Genomic DNA, 24,285 nt, shown 5'->3' on the forward strand with positions numbered 1-24,285 from the left:
TTGCCCGAAATGCTGTGCGTATTAGTGGCATTAGGTATTGTATGTACTAGCTCTGTATATAAATCCAACATTATGTTTGTAAATCAAGAGTGTATGTACTTTTTCTGAATAAAAATGTATTATTTATTATCATTATTATTATTATTATAAATATTCCTAACTTTGCAAACCAAAGAAAACGGTGTTGACAGATGAACGCAAGCGATCGACACCATCACAACAACAGCCTTTTCCAGCGTCGAACATGGCGGACACCACTGTTCAAGACGCCTACCTTGACGACGAGTGGACGTCTGGACACCTGCTCTAGCTGGAGACCACCGAAACGCGTAATGTGATTTTGACCAAAGGGTCTCGATACTGCCGCCAGGCATTCCTCATCAACGGCCCGGTTTGATACAACAATCTCTTGTTTATAACTGGAAGATGTGATCTTCCAGACGTGAGTTATTAGATGCCCCTAGTCACAAGACGACTGTTGCTGCCATTAAACGGAGATAACCTCCACCTATGAATCATAAGACAAAACCCAGTGACTTGTCTTCGGAAGGCGCTTCAAGTCTCAAGACAACTCTAAGAGTCATCAGTACATAACCCTCACACACAGTGGGGGTCCTGGGGCACAGTGGTACATACAGTTGGTCACAACAGATAGGGAATTAGCCGGCCTAGGGGGACCTCAATAGTCTTTAAAGGATTCCTGTCACGGCCTATGAAAAACCATAAGTGAACCTTAAGACCACGCCCATGTCACAAGACAATTCTAAAGTCATCAGAAGTAGGTAACCTTCTCGCAAATTATTTGACTCATAAAAAGATGTGACAAAACCTCAGGAGTGTCCAGAGCAGCATTTCTCATTTTGCAGAACTCTTAAGGTTCTGCAAGAATATTGTTAATGTTTATTTTTTTGTTTACAGATATGAGGGATTTTTTGTAATTAATAAATGTATACTTTTTAGATTTATAAATTGATATAATAATTATTATGCAGGGCTTCCCTGAGGCTTGAAAATGACTTCAAAGGTTCTGCTAGAGTAAAAGTGTTCAGAAATGCTGGTCCAGAGTGTGAGAAAAGATTCGGTTGTCTTGGAGATGTGAAGACACCCATGCTAGTGCATATGAGGGATAAACCCTAAGAGTGTCCATAGACTGAGAAAAGATTGTCTACTTAGAACTCTGAAGCACATTATGGTATATACAGGTCAGAAACCTTTCGAATTTGGTAACAGATTCAGTCATCTTGAACATGCAAAAACACACATGGGTATCCATACAAGGGATAAACTTCATGAATGTCCAGAGTGTGGTAAAAGATTTAATCGTCTTGGACACGTGAAGCAGCATATGGTTGTGCATACAGGGAATAAACCTCACGAGTGTCCAATATGTGGGAAAAAATTCAGTCGTCGTGGAGATGTGAAGATACACATACTGGTGCATACAAGAGATAAACCACACGAGTGTTCAGAGTGTGGGAAAAGATTCAGTCGCCGTGGAGATGTCAAAACCCACATGCTGGTGCATACAAGAGATAAACCTCATGAATGTCCTGAGTGTGGGCTAAGATTCAGCCATCTTGGACATATGAAGATTCACATGATGGTGCACACGGGCCAGAAACCTTTTGAATGTGCCGAGTGTGGGAGAAGATTCAGAGAACGTAGCCACATAATTAGACATACATTAGTGCATTCAGATGATAAACCTCATGAATGTCCAGAGTGTCGAAAAAGATTTAGGCATCTTAGTAGTATGAGACGTCACATCATATTAATGCATTCAGGTGGTAAACCTGACTTGGCCTAGTGTCCTGTCATTTGCAAAAAAAAGTGTTGCTAATCAAATTAGGCTTGAATGGCACAAGGTGGTGTATATGTTAGATAAATCGTTTGAGTATCATTCATATAAGCAGTTTAGTATTATAACATACATATGAAGACTAACTTTCCCACTAATCCAATATGCAGTTTGGAAACTGACCTTCAGCTTTAAAATACTGTGCTGTATCAGTTGGATGTCCTACAAAGATATTTTTATTTTCTTAGTTTTGTATGAGAACTATTCTTGACTATGAAAGGCAAAGTTCTGCAGTCATATTTTTAATCCTCTGTTCAGAGTTAGATGCACCTTGTAGACCAAGCCAAGGGAAGCTATGATAATAGACTCATTTTGTATTTTTTCAAAATAAAACAAGTTTATAACTTTTTTTTTACTGTCCATTTAGGTCTTGCTAAGAAATTTATTTAAAAATAATAAGAGCCTTTGGTTGCTAAGGTAATAACATTTTTTCTTTATAAACATTTTATTATACATTAGGTCAGGGAGTATTAAAAACAGTTTGAAATGTACTCAAGATGAGCCCATTTTATTAATAGGAGCATGCAGGGCATGTAAAGGGGTTGTCATCCACAAACTAGAAATTAAATTTTTTTTTTCAAACTTATCAAAAATGTTCATATATATTTCCTTACATAATTTTCATTGAATTTTCAGTATACTGCATTTGTGATACTTTCAACAGAATTGTCTAATATAAATGATTGGATTTATATTAGTCTGACTAGCATTTATTTTATTTTAACTAAATTAATGCATGGGGGGGGGGGGTCACATCTTCACTACACCGGCATTACTTTATCTTCATTACACAGCCTTCACCACTGTAACCATCTTTACTAAGCAGCCATTATTGTATCTTCACTACCAATTACAACCATCTTCATTGCACAGCCTTCACCACTGTAATCATCTTTACTACGTAGCCATCATTGTATCTTCACTACCAATTACCATCAACACTAACCATACTTAACTAACCATATTTACTACACACTATCTTTTTCACCGTAACTGTCTTAACTACTAACAGCCATCAACATTGTAACCATCTATACTGTACTACAAACAACTCTGCACATGACTGAGACCACCAGTGCAGGTGAAAGGAAACCTAAAGGTAAACTAAATAATGATTGAAAATCCACGAGAAATTTATATAATAGCACTAGAGATCTGCTATCAGGATGATAAACTAACGATCATAAATGCATATAGTCCACTGCCAAGCAACACATGGACAAAGGAGGAGCTAGATAATAAACGAGAGGGTCTTATAACAATAGTGAGAGAAATTATAGCGAGAACTGATAAAGATAGATTGCGAATGTTGGTAATCGGCGATTTCAACTTGAAATCCAAAGACTGGGAGGTGTATGAAGCTAGAACAGAGGATTTTTGGACTTGTAGATTCGTAAACCTCATCCTGGAAACATTCATGTTTAAACATGTTAAACAAGCTACAAGGATGAGAGAAGATGTTCCCTCCATGCTGGATTTGATATTTATCAGAAAAGAGGAAGAGATATTTGACATTCGGTACCTTCATTCCCCTTGGGTAAAAGGGACCATGTCTTTTTGGGAATAAAGAATGTAATGAGTTATAATCTGGAAGAAAATGAGGTTGAAGAAGTTGAAAAACCTGATTTTAGGAAAGGTCATTATGGGAAACTCAAACATTTCTTGAAGGAATTTGACTGGAAAGACTTGCTGTTAGGACATGAAGTAAATAAGATGTATGTCAAGTTTTGTGAAATATATGATAAAGGCACAAACATTTTTTATACCAAAGCAGAGATGCAGAACTAGGAAACAGGATTGGTACAACAGAAATTGCGAGAGGGCCAGAGACCAAAACACACAAAAATAGAATCAATATACGAAGAGGCCAAACCCCCCAAACATATCAGCGATGCAAAGATGGGAGAAACAACTACACGACAGTGAGGAAAGAGGCAGCAAGAAATTTTGAAAAAGGTATTGCGGACAAATGTAAAACAGAACCAGGTCTATTCTATAAATTCATAAACAATAAATTGCAGGTAAAGGATAATATTCAGAGGTTGAAAATGAGAAATAGCTTCACGGAAAATGAAAAGGAAATGTGTGAAACATTAAACGAAAAGTTACAAAGTGTGTTTGTACAAAATTAAATCTTCAGGGAACCAGACAATAAGAATTCCAGAGAACAACTTAGAGCACATAGAGGTGTGTAGAGACAAAGTGAAAAAATACTCAAGGAGCTAAGTAAGAACAAAGCAGTTGGTCCAGATGAAGTTTCATCATGGGTTCTGAGAGAATGTGCACCTGAACTCAGCATTCCACTTCAACTGATTTTTCAGGCATCCCTGTGTACAGGAGTTGTAGCTGATGTGTGGAAAAAGGCTAACATAGTTCCAGTCTACAAAAGTGGCAGCAGGGAAGACCCCCTTAATTACAGACCTGTATCATTGACAAGTGTAATAGTCAAAATATTGGAAAAAATAATTAAAACTAAATGGGTAAAACACCTGGAGAAAACTATATAATATCAGACAGACAGTATGCTTTTCGATCTGGAAGATCATGTGTAACGCATTTACTCAGTTTCTATGATCGAGTCACAGAGATTTTACAGGAAAGAGATGGTTGGGTTGACTGCATCTATCTGGACCTAAAATAGGCTTTTGACAGTGTTCCACATAAAAGGTTGTTCTGGAAACTGGAACATATTGGAGGGGTGACAGGTAAGCTTCTAACATGGATGAAAAATTTCCTGATAGTAAAATGAGGGCTGTAATCAGAGACTATGTATCGGATTGGAGGAATGTCACAAGTGGAATACTACAGGGTTCAGTTCTTGCACCAGTAATCTTCATTGTCTACATAAACGATTGACCAGATGGAATACAGAATTATATGAACATGTTTGCTGATAATGCTAAGATAAAAAGGGAAAATAAGAAACCTAGATGATTGTCATGCCCTTAAAGAAGACCTGGACAAAATAAATATATGGAGCACCACTTGACAGTATGGAATTTAATGTGAATAAATGCTATGTTATGAAATGTGGAATTGGAGAACATAGACCTCACACAACCTATGAATTATATGAGAAATCTTTAAAGAATTCTGACACAGAAAGGGATCTAGGGGTGGTTCTAGATAGAAAACTGTCACCTGAGGACCACATTAAGAACATTGTGTGAGGAGCTTATGCTACACTTTCTAACTTCAGAATTGCTTTTAAATACACAGATGGAGAAATACTAAAGAAATTGTTCACGACTTTTGTTAGACCAAAGCTGGAATATGCAGCGGTTGTATGATGCCCATATCTTAAGAAGCACATCAACAAACTGGAAAAGGTGCAAAGACATGCCACTAAGTGGCTCCCAGAACTGAAGGACAAGAGCTACGAGGAGAGGTTAGACATTAAATATGCAAAAACTACAAGATAGAAGAAAAAGAGGTGATATGATCACTACATACAAAATAGTAACAGGAATCGATAAAATTGATGGGAAGAATTCCTGAGACCTGGAACTTCAAGAACAAGAGGTCATAGATTGACTAACGAAACAAAGCTGCCGGAGAAATATAAGAAAATTCACTTTTGTGAATAGTGGTAGATGGTTGGAACAAGTTGGGTGAGAAGGTGGTGGAGGCCAAAACCGTCAGTAATTTCAAAGCGTTATATGACAAAGAGTGCTGGGGAGACGGGACACCACGAGTGTAGCTCTCATCCTGAAACTACACTTAGGTAATTACCACCACTACCAGGGCATTGCTGGGTTCCCATCTACAACTTTTCCACTCCCTCACCACCTTCCCTTTTCTGCACCACATTTCTTACCCTCCATCACCTTTCCTCTTCTTCACCACCTTCCCTCTTCTTCACTACCTTCCCTCTCCTTCACCCACTTTCCCTCTCCCTCATTACCTTCCCTCTCCGTTACCTTCTCTACTCTTCACTTTTCAAACAAATACAAAAAAATACAATATTTATTCAGGTAAAGTACATACATACAAGGTGAAATACAAAAGTTGATGGATTTAGAAAGATTATTATTTTCCTGTCATTTCTCTAACCATTTTATTTTTCAAAATAAGTAATCCCTATTTCAAATAGGGATTATTTATTTTGCTTTCATTTCTCTAACCATTTTCACTAAACACTGTCTTGATAAACTACATGAGAAAAGTTAAAATATAATCATGTAGAAAATAATGTGCTTGGTGAGTCTTAATGAGGATGGAGTCTGGTATTTAGTGAGAATAGAAATTAGAGTATTATAATTTGCTATTTCATGCAAAAAGGGAGGGCATGGGGCTTTACCTTGACCTACCTATAACCACCCCATGACAAAAACCAGCTTACAGTGTTTGATGAGGCTTGCCCCAAAATTCAGACAGCCAGACATTTTCTTTTATAGATATAGAGGCCAATTTGCCTGAATCAGATATCTATATTAACCTAATGTTTCTGTTATATTAGCCTGATATTGGCAGTTTTATTAGTTTGAATTTGGGAATAATATTTACCACCTACTGGCATTTCTTTTAGTCAGGTTTTTGCATATATGTTAACCCATACTCCAGAATTTGTTTTATCCTGGAAACATTTAATTTGTGATACCCAAAGCTAGGCCTATTAGCTGATTTTTATTCGTGTAATTACCGTATTCATAATCTTTTACAAGAATATCTACTTTTGAATGAAAGTGGTGATAATTTTAATGTATAGGTCCAAGTTTAAATGTTCTTATTATACTGGCTATAATTATGTGTTATCGTATATAGAAGCACTGTATACAATATTGTTTTGATTTCTTGTTTAAATTCTTGTTCTTTTGATGACTGTAAATAATGTAATTTTGCTTTATGAATATATTTATACACATTTACTTATGGCAGATTAATTATTATATACTATATTACTTGACAGTTCTGTCTACGTACAAGGTCACTATAATGGAGCATTTTTGGTTAATGAATAAATATATGTGCTTTATATAACATTGAATATTCATCCGAAGAGAATTCATCCAGTTCTCTCCTAACTCATCCTAAGAGTACTTTATCCAGAAATCTTTGTCATAATTCCAACCATCTGGATTCCCTTCTTGCTTGGTCACTGTATGATCCTGATGGTCCATGTGCTTTGGAACCATTCCTTCATTCTTCCTCTTATTCCAGCTCATTATCCTCATATCCATTTCAAGTGCCATATAGTTATCCTAGCTTAGCATTGTTTCCCTCATAATATCCTTCTTTAATAGTTATTAGGGAAATTTGGGAAGCAACAAAGGGAATTCAAACATTAATGAGAACATAATTATTATAATTTTTCAGAAATTATTTCAAAACAATATCACTAGCTAATGGTCACCAAACCACAAATGGTTCAACCCGTCCTCCTATTTAAATAGTACTTTGTGTATGTGGACCATTGTACATATATTGGCGTAATGGGCAATTAGTAGAATTTGGTACTACTGTTCACTTTATAGAGTCTGGTGCTACATAGCCTTCCCGGCTTGGTGCCTTCTTTTGATAATTACTTAATTACTTTATAAAGTCTGGGAAAAAAATCATAAACTCAAATCTAAATATTCCTAGGTTTAGTATAACACACACACATATATAGTATATTAGGCCTCAGATAGCATGTATTATGCCTAGGATGGTTCTACTTTTTAATTGTAGAATTAGAACTTTATAATTGTCCATTATGTCAATATATATATAGAATGGTCCACATGGTTGCAATAAGTATTGTCAAAACAGGAGGATGGGCTGAATGGTTATACATTAAATAAATATTACTAGGTAATGATCATCAAATCATCAGTAGTTATATACAATAATTAATATTTCTAGTTTGTAATTAATATTACTAGTTTTACTAAACCATCATTGGTTGTTTTTCTGAATTTACCTCAAGGCTATAGTCTTTTATGGCCTCAATTGAGATAGGAATCCAGTATCTTGTTACAGGCCCTCTATTGGTCTTGAGGATATTTTCCAGCTGATTTCCAGTTCAGTATCTGAAGATTCTCCATGACATCAGCATTATCATGTTTGGTTTGTAGTGTTGTTAGTCCTCCGACCCTCAACCATTCCTTGTATGTGAATTGGCCCTCGACCATTCCTTGTATGCGAGTTGGCCCTCAAGCATTTCCTTGTATGCGAGTACTGTAGTTCTGGGAGGATTTTTGTTGCTCTGTGTTGAACTTTCTCCAAAGCAATTTATTTCTCTTCAATAAATCACTTGATCTGTGAGCCTTTCCCATATCCTCAAAAAAGGCTAGCATAATCCCAGGTCATAAAAGTTGAGATCTCACTGAAATCAGCAACTTTAAATCAATATCAGTCCTACCCCACATTGATCAAAACATTTGGAAACCATACTTTACAAAGGCAAAACCGTACAAAGAGCTTTACCTTTTTTTTTTTTTTTTTTTTTTTTTTTTTAGCTCTTTTTTTTTTATACGTAGCATCTGCCATTATGGTTTCAGTCCTTTAAAAGGAACCAAAGATGTTTAAGGTGCATGCAGCTCTTGACAAAATTGATTGAGTACAAGTCTGTTGACTGTGGTAAGGTCTTTGAGACTGTTAACCACAATAACAAACTGCACTACTATGGAATAAATGGTCTATCCTTACAATACTTGTTACCTTACCTCAGTGACAGGCATTAACCATGCTTGTGAACAATGCTGCTACTCCTACAATGCCAGTAAACTTCGGCATTCTACAGTTAAGTATACAGGGTCTACTCTTTCTTGTTTACATGAATGATCTCCCAAATGTCGCACAATCCCCTGAAGCCATTTCTTCAGGGTATTGAAGCCACCAGTTGTTTGCTGATGAAACAACCTTTATTTCCTCAAATGCTAACCCACTGATAGTGAATACTTAAACAAGTCCATTTGTGGCTGACTACTAACAAACCCGCCCTCAATATTGAAAACCATATTATATATTGTTGGGAAACAAGTCAATCAACCAATTTTAACTAATAATAAGCAATGTCCAAATTGAGATCAGAGCAAAAGGGAAACTCCTTGGTGTTTACACTGATAATAAACTGAATTATAGTTGTCATGTACAAAATCTAAAACTGTTAACATTGTAAAAAAAATATATATTGTGACGATAATCTCCTTCAAGAGATTGAGCCTGCTCTTCCCTCCAAAAATACGTCACTACAAATATATAAAACTACTATGGAAGAAATGTCCAACAACAACAACAACATCTCCAAGGTTTGCCAGAGAGCAAAACGTATGCAGCCAGGAACACCTGCTCCAGCTCAAACCGCCAAACTACCTGTCTTGTTGCCGGCTCCTCGCTGATTGGCCGCCAGTCTGGCTGCAACTGCACTCCACCCACCATGCTACTTGATGTCTGGGGCCGCCACGACCTCAGTCCTCAGAATATTCAGTGCTTTCATACGGTTAACACTTCTTCCTGGTAGACTAAAGCTTTGGCTTACGTGTACTGAGAGAGGTGATAGCTTAAAGCCAATATTCCTGCACCTCTCATTTTATTGTATATTGCACAGCTTGTTATTGCTCACTTGTCTTAACGTAACTTTTCATTTTGTCATTTAATTCTTCTTATTATTTTGATTGATTTTATTATACGAATTTGTATGTCCATTTTATTCATGTTTTGTTTATTTAACGTAATTAAAATTTCATTGTTAAAATTTACTTGTGTTTTGTGTGTCTTCTCCTTACCTTACCACAGACGAAGTTCCAGATTTTCTATTTTTTTTAATTCTATGTGACGAGGCCATACCCCTAGCTTTGAACAGCCGAACACCAACGCGTTACCGTCACATATTATATGGGGGCCTGTCCGGGAGCTTCACTCAGGTACTGGTGCCAAGTGGTAATTTATGGTAAGCGTATTTAACTTTGTTAACGTAGCTTTTACTATTTTTCATATTCAATTTCATTTTTTATAAGGTGCGGTGTATTGTGCATTACGAGAGTAACATATGGTGAAGGTGAGACAACTTTGGATTACGTGGTGACTGTAGGCCTCAGTCATACTCTTAATTGGTCATCTCTCCCTCCGTGTTATTACTCGTGTTTACCATCTTTGTCCCTTGGATATTTCTCATTTTTGACAGATCATCATATTGGTACCCTGGTACTGTGGTCTGCCCCGGGTCAAGTGCACCCAATCTTCTGCAATCTGACTGTAGGAGGACAAAGAGGGCCATAGTTCCTCTAGCTCGAACTTTAGTTGCTGAATTGGGACCTCAGCAGCAGTTCTCGTCACCAGTTGACACCTCGCACCCCTACACGTCAGTCAGAGATGATGATACATACAACGGTAGGGAATTAGCTTACTTTTTCAGAGCACGAAAGTTCGCTAATTCTGTAAGTATCATATTAAATACAGTAGGAAAAACTTGCTTTATATCCTATAGAGACTCGGCAAGGTATGCCTACATCCTTGGACTACCAATTTTACTTTTGAGGCAATTTACTGTTTCATTTGTTTTCGAAACTCTGTTTCATTTGTTAGTAGGATTTTCTTGCCCTTATCCTCTTACATGAGTACCGGGTACAAGATTTCCTGCGCCTTTGATTTAAATTAATCATTCAACATCTTGTACTTAACTTTAATTGTTAAAGATCCCACAGGATAGGTATCAGTTGCCACGTTGTCCTGTTTCTGACATTCACTATAACTGAATATTCGTGTTACATTTATTTGCTAATTTCACCATGTTTCGTCTCCAAGCTTTCCGTGCAAATCCAGCAGGTGAAATAGGGACTTTAAGTCGTGCCAAGAGGACTGAATTACAAACTCTTGCACATGAGTATCAACTAGAAGTTCCCTACCAAGCCAACAAAAATGACCTATACAACCTGTTGCTGGATCACTATTTAGAGCAAGGTACGATAGACTCTCATACTCATGAAACTTACTATATTGCAGATAAAACTGACTTGGCAACGATGAAACTCAAACTAAAGCTGGCCAAGATTGAACGCGAGCAGCAAAGAGAAGCAGCTGCCATAAGAAGGGAAGAACACGAACGTGAGGCTGCTTTGAGGAGAGAAGAACAAGAACGCGAAGCTGCCTTGAGGAGAGAAGAACACGAACGTGAGGTCGCATTACTCCGTGAACGTGAACGAGTACAGCTTGAAACCAAACAACGCGAGTTGGAGATGCAACGCGAACATGACAAGCAACAAGCGACTCTGGCTCTAGAGTGTCGTCAACGCGAAATCGCCTTGGAAACTTCACACTTCACTCAACGCCAGCAAGCTACTGCCAATCTTCCCGTCAGTTTTAATATATCACATGCAAGTAAGTTAATGCCATCCTTTGTAGAAGCAGAAGTTGATGTGTTCTTTACCACCTTTGAAACCCTTGCTAATCAACTCAGTTGGCCTGTCGACCAATGGGCCACACTTCTCAGAGTCCATTTTACAGGTAGAGCTGCAGTCACACTCAGTACTCTGGCATCTGAGAATGACTACCAGACTCTGAAACAAGCAGTGTTGGACGCTACCTCCTTTCCACGGAAAGTTATAGAAGGAAATTCCGTGACCACCTGAAGGCAAGTACCACTACCTTCCTTGAGTTTGCTAACACAAAACGGAGATATTTCATGAAATGGCTGGAAGCAGCACATGTCTCTACTTTTACAGAACTCGTCAACCTGATGCTTGTTGAAGAATTCTTGAGGCGTGTGCCGCCTCCTGTCCGTCTCTACTTAGCAGATAAAGAAGAAACCGACTACCTGAAGTGTGCTAAGTCGGCTGACACTTACAGCCTCATCCACCGGCTGACACCCAAACCATCCTCCAGTAAGAAGTCGTGGTACAGTTGCGAGAAAGTGAGCACCGATCAAGCTGGCTCGCAATTGTATTGCAAGTATTGTAGACTCTATGGACATACCATAGACAAGTGTGGTAAGTCTCAATACAAGGGAACCACTGACCCACAGAAACCCAAACCAACTCCTCCTAAGTCCGGTAAGCCTGTGATGAATGTTGGTGTTAATGTTAATGATCTTTCTCTTTTCAGTAACCACCTGTATACTGGAACTGTCTCTGCCAACGGTTCAAATCCGGAGGGACGTTTCAAATTGAAGATCTTGAGGGACACAGCGGCTCTTCAATCGATCATCTTGAAGTCGGCTGTGCCCAACATCGCCTACACCGGAGAAACTGTCTTCATCACTGACCTCACTGCTACCACTCCATACCCTCTCGCCAGAGTCCACCTGGATTGTCCCTACGTGAACGGAGAAGTCCAAATCGCCGTCAGGGAAAAGCCTTTTCCCATGCCTGGAGTGCAACTTCTCCTAGGCAACGACTTGGCAGAAGACCTGCAACCGACCAACCTGATCGTCATGGACAAACCCCAGGTGTGTAACTCTGTGCCAAGTAACCCTATTCTAGAGTATGTTCCAGCAGAGGTTCAAGAGAGTGATGAAGTTTCTCCTCCGGTTCTCGTGACCACCCGTGCACAAGCCGCACATCCACAGCCAGCTGACTCTACTGCTACCGCTGTCCCTCAAGACCCTCAGAAACTACCCCCGCATCTGACCAAGTTGGAGTTCCGTAAGTTGCAGAGGGAAGATCTTACTTTAACACCATTGTTTTTCCAGGCTGAGACTCAACCCGACAGTATTCCTGGGTTCTTCCTAGAGAACGACTTGCTCTACCGCAGATATAGACCCAGTAAACTGAAGGAGGAGGACGATTGAGCCAACATCGAACAACTTGTGATTCCTACCAGCCTGCGGCCCACTATTCTACACCTGGCCCACGGAGCACTCTCCCACTACGGCTTCAACAAGACTTACCATGGAATTCGTCAAGACTACTACTGGCCAGGTATGGTAAATAACGTCAAACAGTACGTAAAACAGTGTCATACATGTCAGATGGCAGGCAAACCGAACATCTCCATTCCCAGAGCGCCACTGATTCCCATACAGGTGCCTGCGGAACCTTTCCACAGACTCATAATAGACTGTGTTGGTCCTTTACCTCGGACCAGTTCAGGTAACGCCTACATCCTAACCATCCTGTGTCCTACCACCAGATTTCCCATAGCAGTTCCAGTGAAGAACATCACGGCTGCTACGGTTGTAAAACATCTATTGAAGATCTTCACTCAATACGGATTTCCCAGGGAGATTCAGAGCGACTGTGGTACCAACTTCACCAGTGATCTCTTCAAAAGGACACTGGAGGAGTTCAACATCAAACAGGTATTGTCCAACCCCTATCATCCTGCTTCACAGGGTTCTCTTGAACGTAGTCATCAGACTATCAAAGCACTCTTGAAAAAGTTTTGTAGTGAAACCTCTAAGGATTGGGATAAGCAAATTGACCTTATAATGTGGATTTACAGAAGTCTCCCCAATGAGTCCCTAGGAGTATCTCCTTATGAGATGCTCTACGGCCGTAAGTGCCGTACTCCCCTTAAGGCTTTCAAAGACTCTCTCAGAGATGTCACCTTCAGTGAGCATCAGAATGTGCCCTAGTTTCTTCAAAACCTTCAACACATTCTAGAGAGAGTCCACCGTTTTGCCCATGATAATCTATTGAAAGCCCAGGAGAAGATGAAGACTCATTACAACCAGACCAGCAAAGTACGAAAATTTAAGCCAGGAGACTTCATTCTAGCCTACTTCCCTATCCCAGGTTCACCTTTACAAAACAGGTTTTCAGGACCCTACCGCGTCCAAGAGTGCAGAAATAACAACAACTACGTCATAGAGACTCCAGATAGGCGGCGGAAGACCCAGCTGTGCCACGTCAACCTCTTGAAGCAATATAATGGTACTCCTCCCACTGTCCTGACTAAATGTTCTACCTTCACAGAACCCTACATCCACAGTGAGACCTTCCCAGCTTCTCCTCCCGAAAGCACTGACAAGGAGTCAGCGCTTTCTAATTCCGAAATCCTTAATGATCTTCCCAAATACTTTCAGGATAATAATCGTGCTCCTTTGCCATATTCTAATTCCACTCTCACCTCGTCAGATAAGCCCTTCATCCTCCATGTCGACGCCAGTGGTACCGACATTGATGGTGTCGTGATGCAGCAACGAAGCGAGGAGAATACACCTGTCAGCGACTACTGCTACAAGGAACTACGGAACAATTGGCAAGGAGCTACTCTTCATCATCCTGAAGCTCCAGCACTTCACTCCACACCTGAAAAGTGCTCGGTCCACCATCAACACGGACCACACCACCCTACACCTCCTGCAGCACGCCCACTTCTCATCTCAACGTCTTCTACTATGGGCTTGCTAACTGCAGAAATTCAACCTGGAGACACGCTATACCAAGATTCCGACAACATCTTAGCCCATGATCTCTCCAGAGTTTATGAAGTAGAAGCGACTTCATCCATTACTCCACCACATAACGACGTACTTCTTCCAGAACCGCAGGCTTCGGGGGAGAGTTGTGACGATAATCTCCTTCAAGAGATTGAGACTGCTCTTCCCTCCAAAAATACGTCACTACAAATATATAAAACTACTATGGAAGAAATGTCCAACAACGACAACAACATCTCCAAGGTTTGCCAGAGAGCAAAACGTATGCAGCCAGGAACACCTGCTCCAGCTCAAACCGCCAAACTACCTGTCTTGTTGCCGGCTCCTCGCTGATTGGCCGCCAGTCTGGCTGCAACTGCACTCCACCCACCATGCTACTTGATGTCTGGGGCCGCCACGACCTCAGTCCTCAGAATATTCAGTGCTTTCATACGGTTAACACTTCTTCCTGGTAGACTAAAGCTTTGGCTTACGTGTACTGAGAGAGGTGATAGCTTAAAGCCAATATTCCTGCACCTCTCATTTTATTGTATATTGCACAGCTTGTTATTGCTCACTTGTCTTAACGTAACTTTTCATTTTGTCATTTAATTCTTCTTATTATTTTGATTAATTTTATTATACGAATTTGTATGTCCATTTTATTCATGTTTTGTTTATTTAACGTAATTAAAATTTCATTGTTAAAATTTACTTGTGTTTTGTGTGTCTTCTCCTTACCTTACCACAGACGAAGTTCCAGATTTTCTATTTTTTTTAATTCTATGTGACGAGGCCATACCCCTAGCTTTGAACAGCCGAACACCAACGCGTTACCGTCACAATATATATATATTTTTATAAATATACTTGATACTTTGCTTTGCCTTGATAACATTATTATTCAGTCGTTTATCACTTAGTGTCAACACTGGAGGAGGCACAACTCAATATTACCTCAGACACATAATTACTCATTATAAATCATAAATTAGAATAAAAACAAACTTCCATCCCAGAAAGCATTAAGCACCCTTATTTAAAAATTTTAAGTATGTCATTACACACACACGCACGTGTGTGTGTGTGTGTGTGTGTGTAGTGTATAACAAATCACTGGTTGTGTGTAGTGTATAACAAATCACTGGTTGTGTGTAGTGTATAACAAATCACTGGTTGTGTGTAGTGTATAACAAATCACTGGTTGTGTGTAGTGTATAACAAATCACTGGTTGTGTGTAGTGTATAACAAATCACTGGTTGTGTGTAGTGTATAACAAATCACTGGTTGTGTGTAGTGTATAACAAATCACTGGTTGTGTGTAGTGTATAACAAATCACTGGTTGTGTGTAGTGTATAACAAATCACTGGTGTGTAGTGTATAACAAATCACTGGTTGTGTGTAGTGTATAACAAATCACTGGTTGTGTGTAGTGTATAACAAATCACTGGTTGTGTGTAGTGTATAACAAATCACTAGTAACGGGAATTGCCAAAAATTTGGAAGACTGCTAATGTAGTCCTGATATGCAAGAAGGGGGATAGACAGGAATCACTGAACTACAGGCCAGTATCCATATCTTGCATACCATGCAAGCTCATGGAGAAGTTTGTGCAAAAAAAGTTTGTGGAACATCTGGAGCAAAAGAACTTTGTAACACAGCATCAACATGGGTTCAGGGATGGTAAGTCCTGCCTCGCAGGATTAATCAAATTCTATGACCAAGCAAGAAAGAGCATGGTGGGCAGACTGCATATTTTTGGATTGGTAGAAAGCTTTTGACACAGTACCACACAAGAAGCTAGTGAAAAAGCTGGAAATGCAGGCAGGAGTGAAAGGGAAGGTACTCCATTGGATAAGGGAGTACCTAAGCAACAGGCGACAGCGAGTCACTGTGAGGGGTGAGGCCTCAGATTGGCGAGACGTCGCCAGTGGAGTCCTGCAGGGTTCAGTCCTTGGACTACTGTATATTGTTTCTGATATATGTAAATGATCTCCCAGAGGGCATAGAATCGTTCCTCTCATTGTTTGTTGATGATGCAAAAATTATGAGGAGGATTAAAACAGGATGATAGTAGGAGGCTACAAGGTGACCTAGAAAGACTGAGTGAAAGGTCCAATGGCTACTAAAGTTCAACCTAAGTAAATGCAAGGTCATGAAACTAGGCAGTGGAAACAGGAGGCCAGACACAGGATACCGAATGGGAAATGAAGTACTAAATGAAATGGACAAAGAGAAAGATCTAGGAGTTGATATTACACCAAATCTGTCTCCTGTAGCCCACATAAAAAGAATTAAATCTGCAGCATACGCGAGGCTGGCTAACATCAGAACAGCCTTCAGGAACTTGTGTAAGGAATCATTCAGAACCTTGTACCAAGCATATGTAAGACCAATCCTGGAGTATGTGGCCCCAGCATGGAGCCCGTACCTTGTCAAGCACAAGACGAAGCTGGAAAAAAATCAGAGGTAGGCCACTAGGCTAGTCGCAGATCTAAGAGGCATGAGTTACAAGAAAGGCTGCGTGAAATGCACCTCACGACACTGAAAGATAGAAGAGTAAGAGGAGACATGATCACTACCTACAAAATTCTTAGAGGAATTCACAGGGTAGATAAGGATAAACTTTTTAACAAGGGGACACAGGTGGAGACTGAGTACCCAAATGCACCACAGGGACGTTAGAAAGAACTTTTTCAGTGTCAGAGTAGTTAACAAGTGGAATGCATTAGGCAGTGATGTGGTGGAGGCTGACTCCATACACAGTTTCAAATGTAGATATGATAGATCCTAGCAGGCTCAGGAATCTGTACATCAGTTATACAAATACAAATATTTATTCAGGTAAAGTACATACATACAAGGTGAGATACAAAAAGTTGATGGATTTATAGATAGAGCTAGTACATACAATGCCTAAAGCCACTATTACGTAAAGCGTTTCAGCCAGGAAAAGCACTAAGACTAAAACTTAATACTAAGTGAGATTAAAGTATAAATTTTGTTGAGCTAATAAATAAAAATGAAAAAAGGGGGAGAAACATGGCAGAAAAAAATAGCAAAAATACAATTTGGTCAACAAACAGCGTTGTTTAAAATAGTGGACATGGGTTGACATTTTGAGTTTAACATAATTGGGAAGGTCATTCCATATTCTGGGTCTCTTGATTTGTAGTAGATTGACGGTTGAGAAGTGGGACCAAAGAGCCAGAGCTCAACCCCCGCAAGAACAACTAAGTGAGTACATGTGTCTGTAGAGCTACTGTGAAGTCAATACTAATCTTGACTATGTGTTTCTTGAAGCAGTCACTGCAGTATCAGAACCCATGAACACCACAAGAGAAACAAATAATACAGGTATTTGATATTCCAAGAATATCTGCCGAGTCAACATCATTAACTTTATAGAATTATCATTTGTTTTTGCTATTACTGTCTCATTTCAGTGATTGTCATTTTTTTATTTTTTCTATTTATATACTGTATATATATACTTGCATTTTTCTCTTTTAATCTGTTTACCATAATTATTTTATATTTTTAGCAGATTTAGTATTTTACTGCTCTGTACTTGCTTTCCTATTGTACCTTGACTCCATTGCATCCACATGCAAGCTGATATGGATCCGGAACAAAATCTACTATCTCAAATTTTCAATAACCACACTGATCATCACCACTGCAGGTATTACACAGCACACCAGGCAAAAAACAAACTCCGAAATAACACTTGCTTATCAGTCTTCAACCAAAATGTCAGATCACTTAGTAAATATTTTGATGATATAAATGCACTACTATCAGCACTAGGTACTGAACTATCGTTCATTATTTTAACAGAAACCTGGCTAAGTAAAGATCATACCCAACTTTTCAACTTAGCTGGTTATTGAGCCATTCACAACTGTAGGCCTAACAAAAAAGGAGGTGGCACAGCTATATACTACCAAGATACCTTCATCTGCATCAGTGTCATTAGTGATAGAGATGACTACTGTGAATTTACTTTTGCTCAATTCTTGATTAAATCCCTTAAATCCTCCTTGAATGTTGGAGAAATTTATAGATTTCCCAATACTAACATAGCTGCATTCACAGATAACTTGAGGAATCTTATCATAAACAACAACCTCAACAAAAGTTACATAGTTCTGGGGGGGCGGGGGGTGACTTCAATATTGACCTGGGGCAACAAAATAGCCCTCAAGTCGACTATTTCCTTAACTGCACCCCCTCCCTGTCCAGCTCGTTGTTCAAATTAAAATGTTTATTCAGGTAAAGTACATACATACAAAGGGTGATACAAATATTAATGAATTTATAGATAGAGCTAGAACATACAATGCCTAAAGCCACTATTACGCAAAGCGTTTCGGGCAGGAAAATCACTAAGACTGAAACGTAATACTAATTGAGATTAAAGTATAAATTGTGTTGAGAAAATAAAAATAAAAAAAAAGGGGGGGGGGGCGGGAACATGACAGAAAAAAAAGCATATATACAATTTGGTCAACAAAGAGCATTGTTTAAAATAGTAGACTTGGGTTGACATTTTAGGGGTGAGGTAGGTTACATGGAGTTAATTAGGTAGTACTTAGTTTTTATCTTGAACTGGTTGGGAGAGGTAGAGTCTTTAACATGATTGGGAAGGTCATTCCACGTTCTGGGTCCCTTGATTTGTAAAGCATTTCTAGTTTGATTAAGTCGTACTCTTGGAATATCAAATAGGTATTTGTTTCTGGTGTGGTGCTCATGGGATCTGTTACAACCTTCTAGAAATCTTTTAAGGTCAGGATTGACATTACAGTTCAGCGTTTTATATACATATATATATATATATATATATATATATATATATATATATATATATAATATATATATATATATATATATATATATATATATATATATATATATATATATATATATATATATATATATATATATATATGTCGTACCTAGTAGCCAGAACGCACTTCTCAGCCTACTATGCATGGCCCAATTTGCCTAATAAGCCAAGTTTTCATGAATTATTTGTTTTTCGACTACCTAACCTACCTAACCTGACCTAACCTAACTTTTTCTGCTACCTAACCGAACCTAACCTATAAAGATAGGTTAGGTTAGGTTAGGTAGGGATGGTTAGGTTCGGTCATATATCTACATTAATTTTAACTCTAATAAAAAAAAATTAACCTCATACATAATGAAATGGGTAGCTTTATCATTTCATAAGAAAAAAATTAGAGAAAATATATTAATTCAGGAAAACTTGGCTTATTAGGCAAATCGGGCCTTGCATAGTAGGCTGAGAAGTGCGTTCTGGCTATTAGGTACGACATATATATATATATATATATATATATATATTGGTGTATACTGGCAGCAGGTTTTCTTTCAAACATGTTTCATTGAATATGACCGCATATTCTGTATTTATTATTTTCTGGTTTAGGGCTTCTATCCCTCTAACTATTTTCTTAGCATCAGGGCTTAATTGAAATAGGAGTTCTCCAAAACTCATTTTCGTACTTTTAAGGTGAAGAAAAGAAGTGATTTACTATAGAGTGTATTACACTTATTTGTATAATTTGCACGACGTTTCGAACCTCCATGGTTCATTCTCAAGTGAACAGATCTTACAATACTAGTTGATTTTATACCCGCATTAGGTCAGGTGATAATACAATGAAGGTGAAAACATGGGGGGATACATAAGGGATAAACATAGGGGCTGCAGAAGGCTTATTGGCCCATACGAGGCATCTCCTATCTAAACACAAAGATTAATCCAGTGTAATTGGCCTGTTATGTTGGACATTGTCTTCTGTGTTGGCATCAATATGTTCTTGTCTTGTCCTTACTCTCATGGTGGGTAGAGTAAATAGTTCCGTGATTTGGGTGTTCATGGTGGGTCGCTCTATTCTTATGTGAATTGCCTCAAGAATTTGTAATCTTCTTGAATCTTGGGTTTTGTCTATTATGCAAGTATTCTTGTTCAACATTTCTCTTGTTAGAGTAATGTCATGGGCTTGTCTCATGTGATTCCTAGGGGCACCAGATTGAAGATGGCATGTCAAACGCCTCGTCAGCTTGGTCGACGTCATACCTATGTACTTACATTGAAGGTTACATCCTTCGGGGGTGTTGTGGTTTCTGTTCTAGGTTCTGAATTATACCAACGGTCCAAGTGTCTTCTTATAGCAGCGTTTATTTCCGCGTTGCTATATCCGTTGTTCACCAATACCTGAGTTACTCTTTCAAACTCTCTACTCACGTTGCTCCATTCAGAGCAGTGGGTAAGCGCTCGACGAATATAAGCATTGAGAACACTGGCTTTGTATCTTTGGGGGCACTCACTTCTACCGTTCAGGCATAATCCAACGCATAATCCAACGTATATACCAAGCCCACCAACATAGGATTATGCCTGAACGGTAGAAGTGAGTGCCCCCAAAGATACAAAGCCAGTGTTCTCAATGCTTATATTCGTCGAGCGCTTACCCACTGCTCTGAATGGAGCAACGTGAGTAGAGAGTTTGAAAGAGTAACTCAGGTATTGGTGAACAACGGATATAGCAACGCGGAAATAAACGCTGCTATAAGAAGACACTTGGACCGTTGGTATAATTCAGAACCTAGAACAGAAACCACAACACCCCCAATAAAATTATATTACAAATCAACCATGCACAGTGAACATATAAAAGAGGAAAGAATAATGAAAGAAATAATCCGTAAAGGAGTAAAAAGCACTACTCCTAACCAAAACATAAACCTGATAATATTCTACAAAACCAAGAAGACTTCCGAACTCCTTATCAAAAACAGCCCGAAGCCGACGGAGAACCCTCTACAGCAGTCAAGCGTTGTATACATGTACACTTGCCCCCACGAAGGATGTAACCTTCAATGTAAGTACATAGGTATGACGTCGACCAAGCTGACGAGGCGTTTGACATGCCATCTTCAATCTGGTGCCCCTAGGAATCACATGAGACAAGCCCATGACATTACTCTAACAAGAGAAATGTTGAACAAGAATACTTGCATAATAGACAAAACCCAAGATTCAAGAAGATTACAAATTCTTGAGGCAATTCACATAAGAATAGAGCGACCCACCATGAACACCCAAATCACGGAACTATTTACTCTACCCACCATGAGAGTAAGGACAAGACAAGAACATATCGATGCCAACACAGAAGACAATGTCCAACATAACAGGCCAATTACACTGGATTAATCTTTGTGTTTAGATAGGAGATGCCTCGTATGGGCCAATAAGCCTTCTGCAGCCCCTATGTTTATCCCTTATGTATCCCCCCATGTTTTCACCTTCATTGTATTATCACCTGACCTAATGCGGGTATAAAATCAACTAGTATTGTAAGATCTGTTCACTTGAGAATGAACCATGGAGGTTCGAAACGTCGTGCAAATTATACAAATAAGTGTAATACACTCTATAGTAAATCACTTCTTTTCTTCACCTTAAAAGTACGAAAATGAGTTTTGGAGAACTCCTATTTCAATTAAGCCCTGATGCTAAGAAAATAGTTAGAGGGATAGAAGCCCTAAACCAGAAAATAATAAATACAGAATATGCGGTCATATTCAATGAAACATATAATATATATATATATATATATATATATATATATATATATATATATATATATATATATATATATATATATATATATATATATATATATATATATATATATATATAAATAAATAAAACACTGAAATGTAATGTCAATCCTGACCTTAAAATCTTCCTAGAAAGTTTTAACAGATCCCATGAGCACCACACCAGAAACAAATACCTACTGTATTTGATATTCCAAGAGTACGACTTAATCAAACTAGAAATGCTTTACAAATCAAGGGACCCAGAATGTGGAATGACCTTCCCAATTATGTTAAAGACTCTACCTCTCCCAACCAGTTTAAAATAAAAACTAAGTACTACCTAATTAACGCCATGTAACCTACCTCACCCCCAAAATGTCAACCCATGTCTACTATTTTAAACAATGCTGTTTGTTGACCAAATTGTATTTTTGCTATTTTTTCTGCCATGTTCCCCCCCCTCCCCTTTTTTTAATATTTTTTTCATTTTCTCAACACACTTTATATTTTCATCTCAATTAGTATTAAGTTTTAGTCTTAGTGTTTTTCCTGCCCGAAACGCTTTGCGCAATATAGCGGCTTTAGGCATTGTATGTACTAGCTCTATCTATAAATCCATCAACTTTTTGTATCTCACCTTTTTGTACTTTACCTGAATAAATATTTGTATTTGTATTTGTAAAATTCCCAGAAATAATTAAGTGGTTTTTGTTCAGTCTGTTCTCTAGTATTAGATTTCTAAGGTTAGAGTTAAATTCAGTCACATCAGTGTTAGGAATCCTGTAGAATGCCCCCACAGTCAGGACAGCACCGCTACCCTTGACTCTGAAACAGGCAAATATATACTCTCCATAAGGGTCTTTAGATTTAATTACTTTTAAGCAAGTCAGTTCTTGGTGGTAGTAAAGAGAAGTACCACCACCTCTTTGTATAAGACGACAGTTGTGAATAGCTGAGTAGTTAGGTATGTTGTAGAGTTGAGTAGTGTCCTCTTTTAATTTTTCATTTCAGTAAACGTTTCAGTAAACACAACAAAAGAGAATTTGTTGTCAACTGTTTGAATCAGGTCATTAACATCATCAAAGTGTTTGCTTAGAGATCTTACATTCAAGTTAATTTAATTACAGAAACATTGTGATTACACGCTAAACCATTGTTTACATCATGTAATTACCTAAGTGTAGTTTTTTTTTTTTTTTGAGATATATACAAGAGTTGTTACAATCTTGTACAGCCACTAGTACGCGTAGCGTTTCGGGCAAGTCCCTGGAATACGATCCCCTGCCGCGAAGAATCGTTTTTTCATCCAAGTACACATTTTACTGTTGCGTTAAACAGAGGCTACAGTTAAGGAATTGCGCCCAGTAAATCCTCCCCGGCCAGGATACGAACCCATGACATAGCGCTCGCGGAACGCCAGGCGAGTGTCTTACCACTACACCACGGAGACTGTATAGTTACAGGATGAGATCTACGCTCGTGGTGTCCCGTCTTCCCAGCACTCTTTGTCATATAATGCTTTGAAACTACTGACGGTCTTGGCCTCCACCACCTTCTCCCCTAACTTGTTCCAACCGTCTACCACTCTGTTTGCGAAAGTGAATTTTCTTATATTTCTTCGGCATCTGTGTTTAGCTAGTTTATATCTATGACCTCTTGTTCTTAAAGTTCCAGGTCTCAGGAAATCTTCCCTATCGATTTTATCAATTCCTGTTACTATTTTGAATGTAGTGATCATATCACCTCTTTTTCTTCTGTCTTCTAGTTTTGGCATATTTAATGCCTCTAACCTCTCTTCGTAGCTCTTGCCCTTCAGTTCTGGGATCCACTTAGTAGCATGTCTTTGCACCTTTTCCAGTTTGTTGATGTGCTTCTTAAGATATGGGCACCACACAACTGCTGCATATTCTAGCTTTGGCCTAACAAAAGTCGTGAACAATTTCTTTAGTATATCACCATCCATGTATTTAAAAGCAATTCTGAAGTTAGAAAGCGTGGCATAGGCTCCTCGCACAATATTTTTTATGTGGTCCTCAGGTAATAGTTTTCTATCTAGAACCACCCCTAGATCTCTTTCTTTATCAGAATTCTTTAAAGATTTCTCACATAATATATAGGTTGTGTGGGGTCTATGTTCCTCTATTCCACATTCCATAACATGGCATTTATTAACATTAAATTCCATTTGCCAAGTGGCGCTCCATGTACTTATTTTGTCCAGGTCTTCTTGAAGGGCATGACAATCATATAAGTTTTTTATCCTTCCTATTATCTTAGCATCATCAGCAAACATGTTCATATAATTCTGTATACCAACTGGTAGATCATTTATGTAGACAATAAACATCACTGGTGCAAGAACTGAACCCTGTGGTACTCCACTTGTGACATTTCTCCAGTCCGATACATTGCCTCTGATCACAGCCCTCATTTTTCTATCAGAAAATTTTTCATCCATGTTAGAAGCGTACCTGTCACTCCTCCAATATTTTCCAGTTTCCAG

At 38.6% G+C, this 24,285-nt stretch overlaps 2 protein-coding genes across 2 annotated transcripts; both read left to right on the forward strand.

The window, feature by feature from the left end:
- Positions 1-205: 205 nt before the first annotated feature.
- Positions 206-12,644, forward strand: LOC138353674 (uncharacterized). Its single transcript, XM_069306867.1, has 2 exons — positions 206-778; positions 993-12,644. The coding sequence occupies exon 2, from the start codon at positions 11,463-11,465 to the stop codon at positions 12,564-12,566; it is 1,104 nt and encodes a 367-aa protein (XP_069162968.1). The 5' UTR covers positions 206-778; positions 993-11,462; the 3' UTR covers positions 12,567-12,644.
- Positions 245-1,807, forward strand: LOC123768341 (zinc finger protein 436-like). Its single transcript, XM_045758803.2, has 3 exons — positions 245-291; positions 993-1,066; positions 1,203-1,807. The coding sequence occupies exons 1-3, from the start codon at positions 245-247 to the stop codon at positions 1,805-1,807; spliced, it is 726 nt and encodes a 241-aa protein (XP_045614759.2).
- Positions 12,645-24,285: the final 11,641 nt, after the last annotated feature.

Source organism: Procambarus clarkii, chromosome 59, assembly GCF_040958095.1.
Source record: "Procambarus clarkii isolate CNS0578487 chromosome 59, FALCON_Pclarkii_2.0, whole genome shotgun sequence".
In the NCBI taxonomy this organism is placed as follows: Eukaryota; Metazoa; Arthropoda; class Malacostraca; order Decapoda; family Cambaridae; genus Procambarus; species Procambarus clarkii.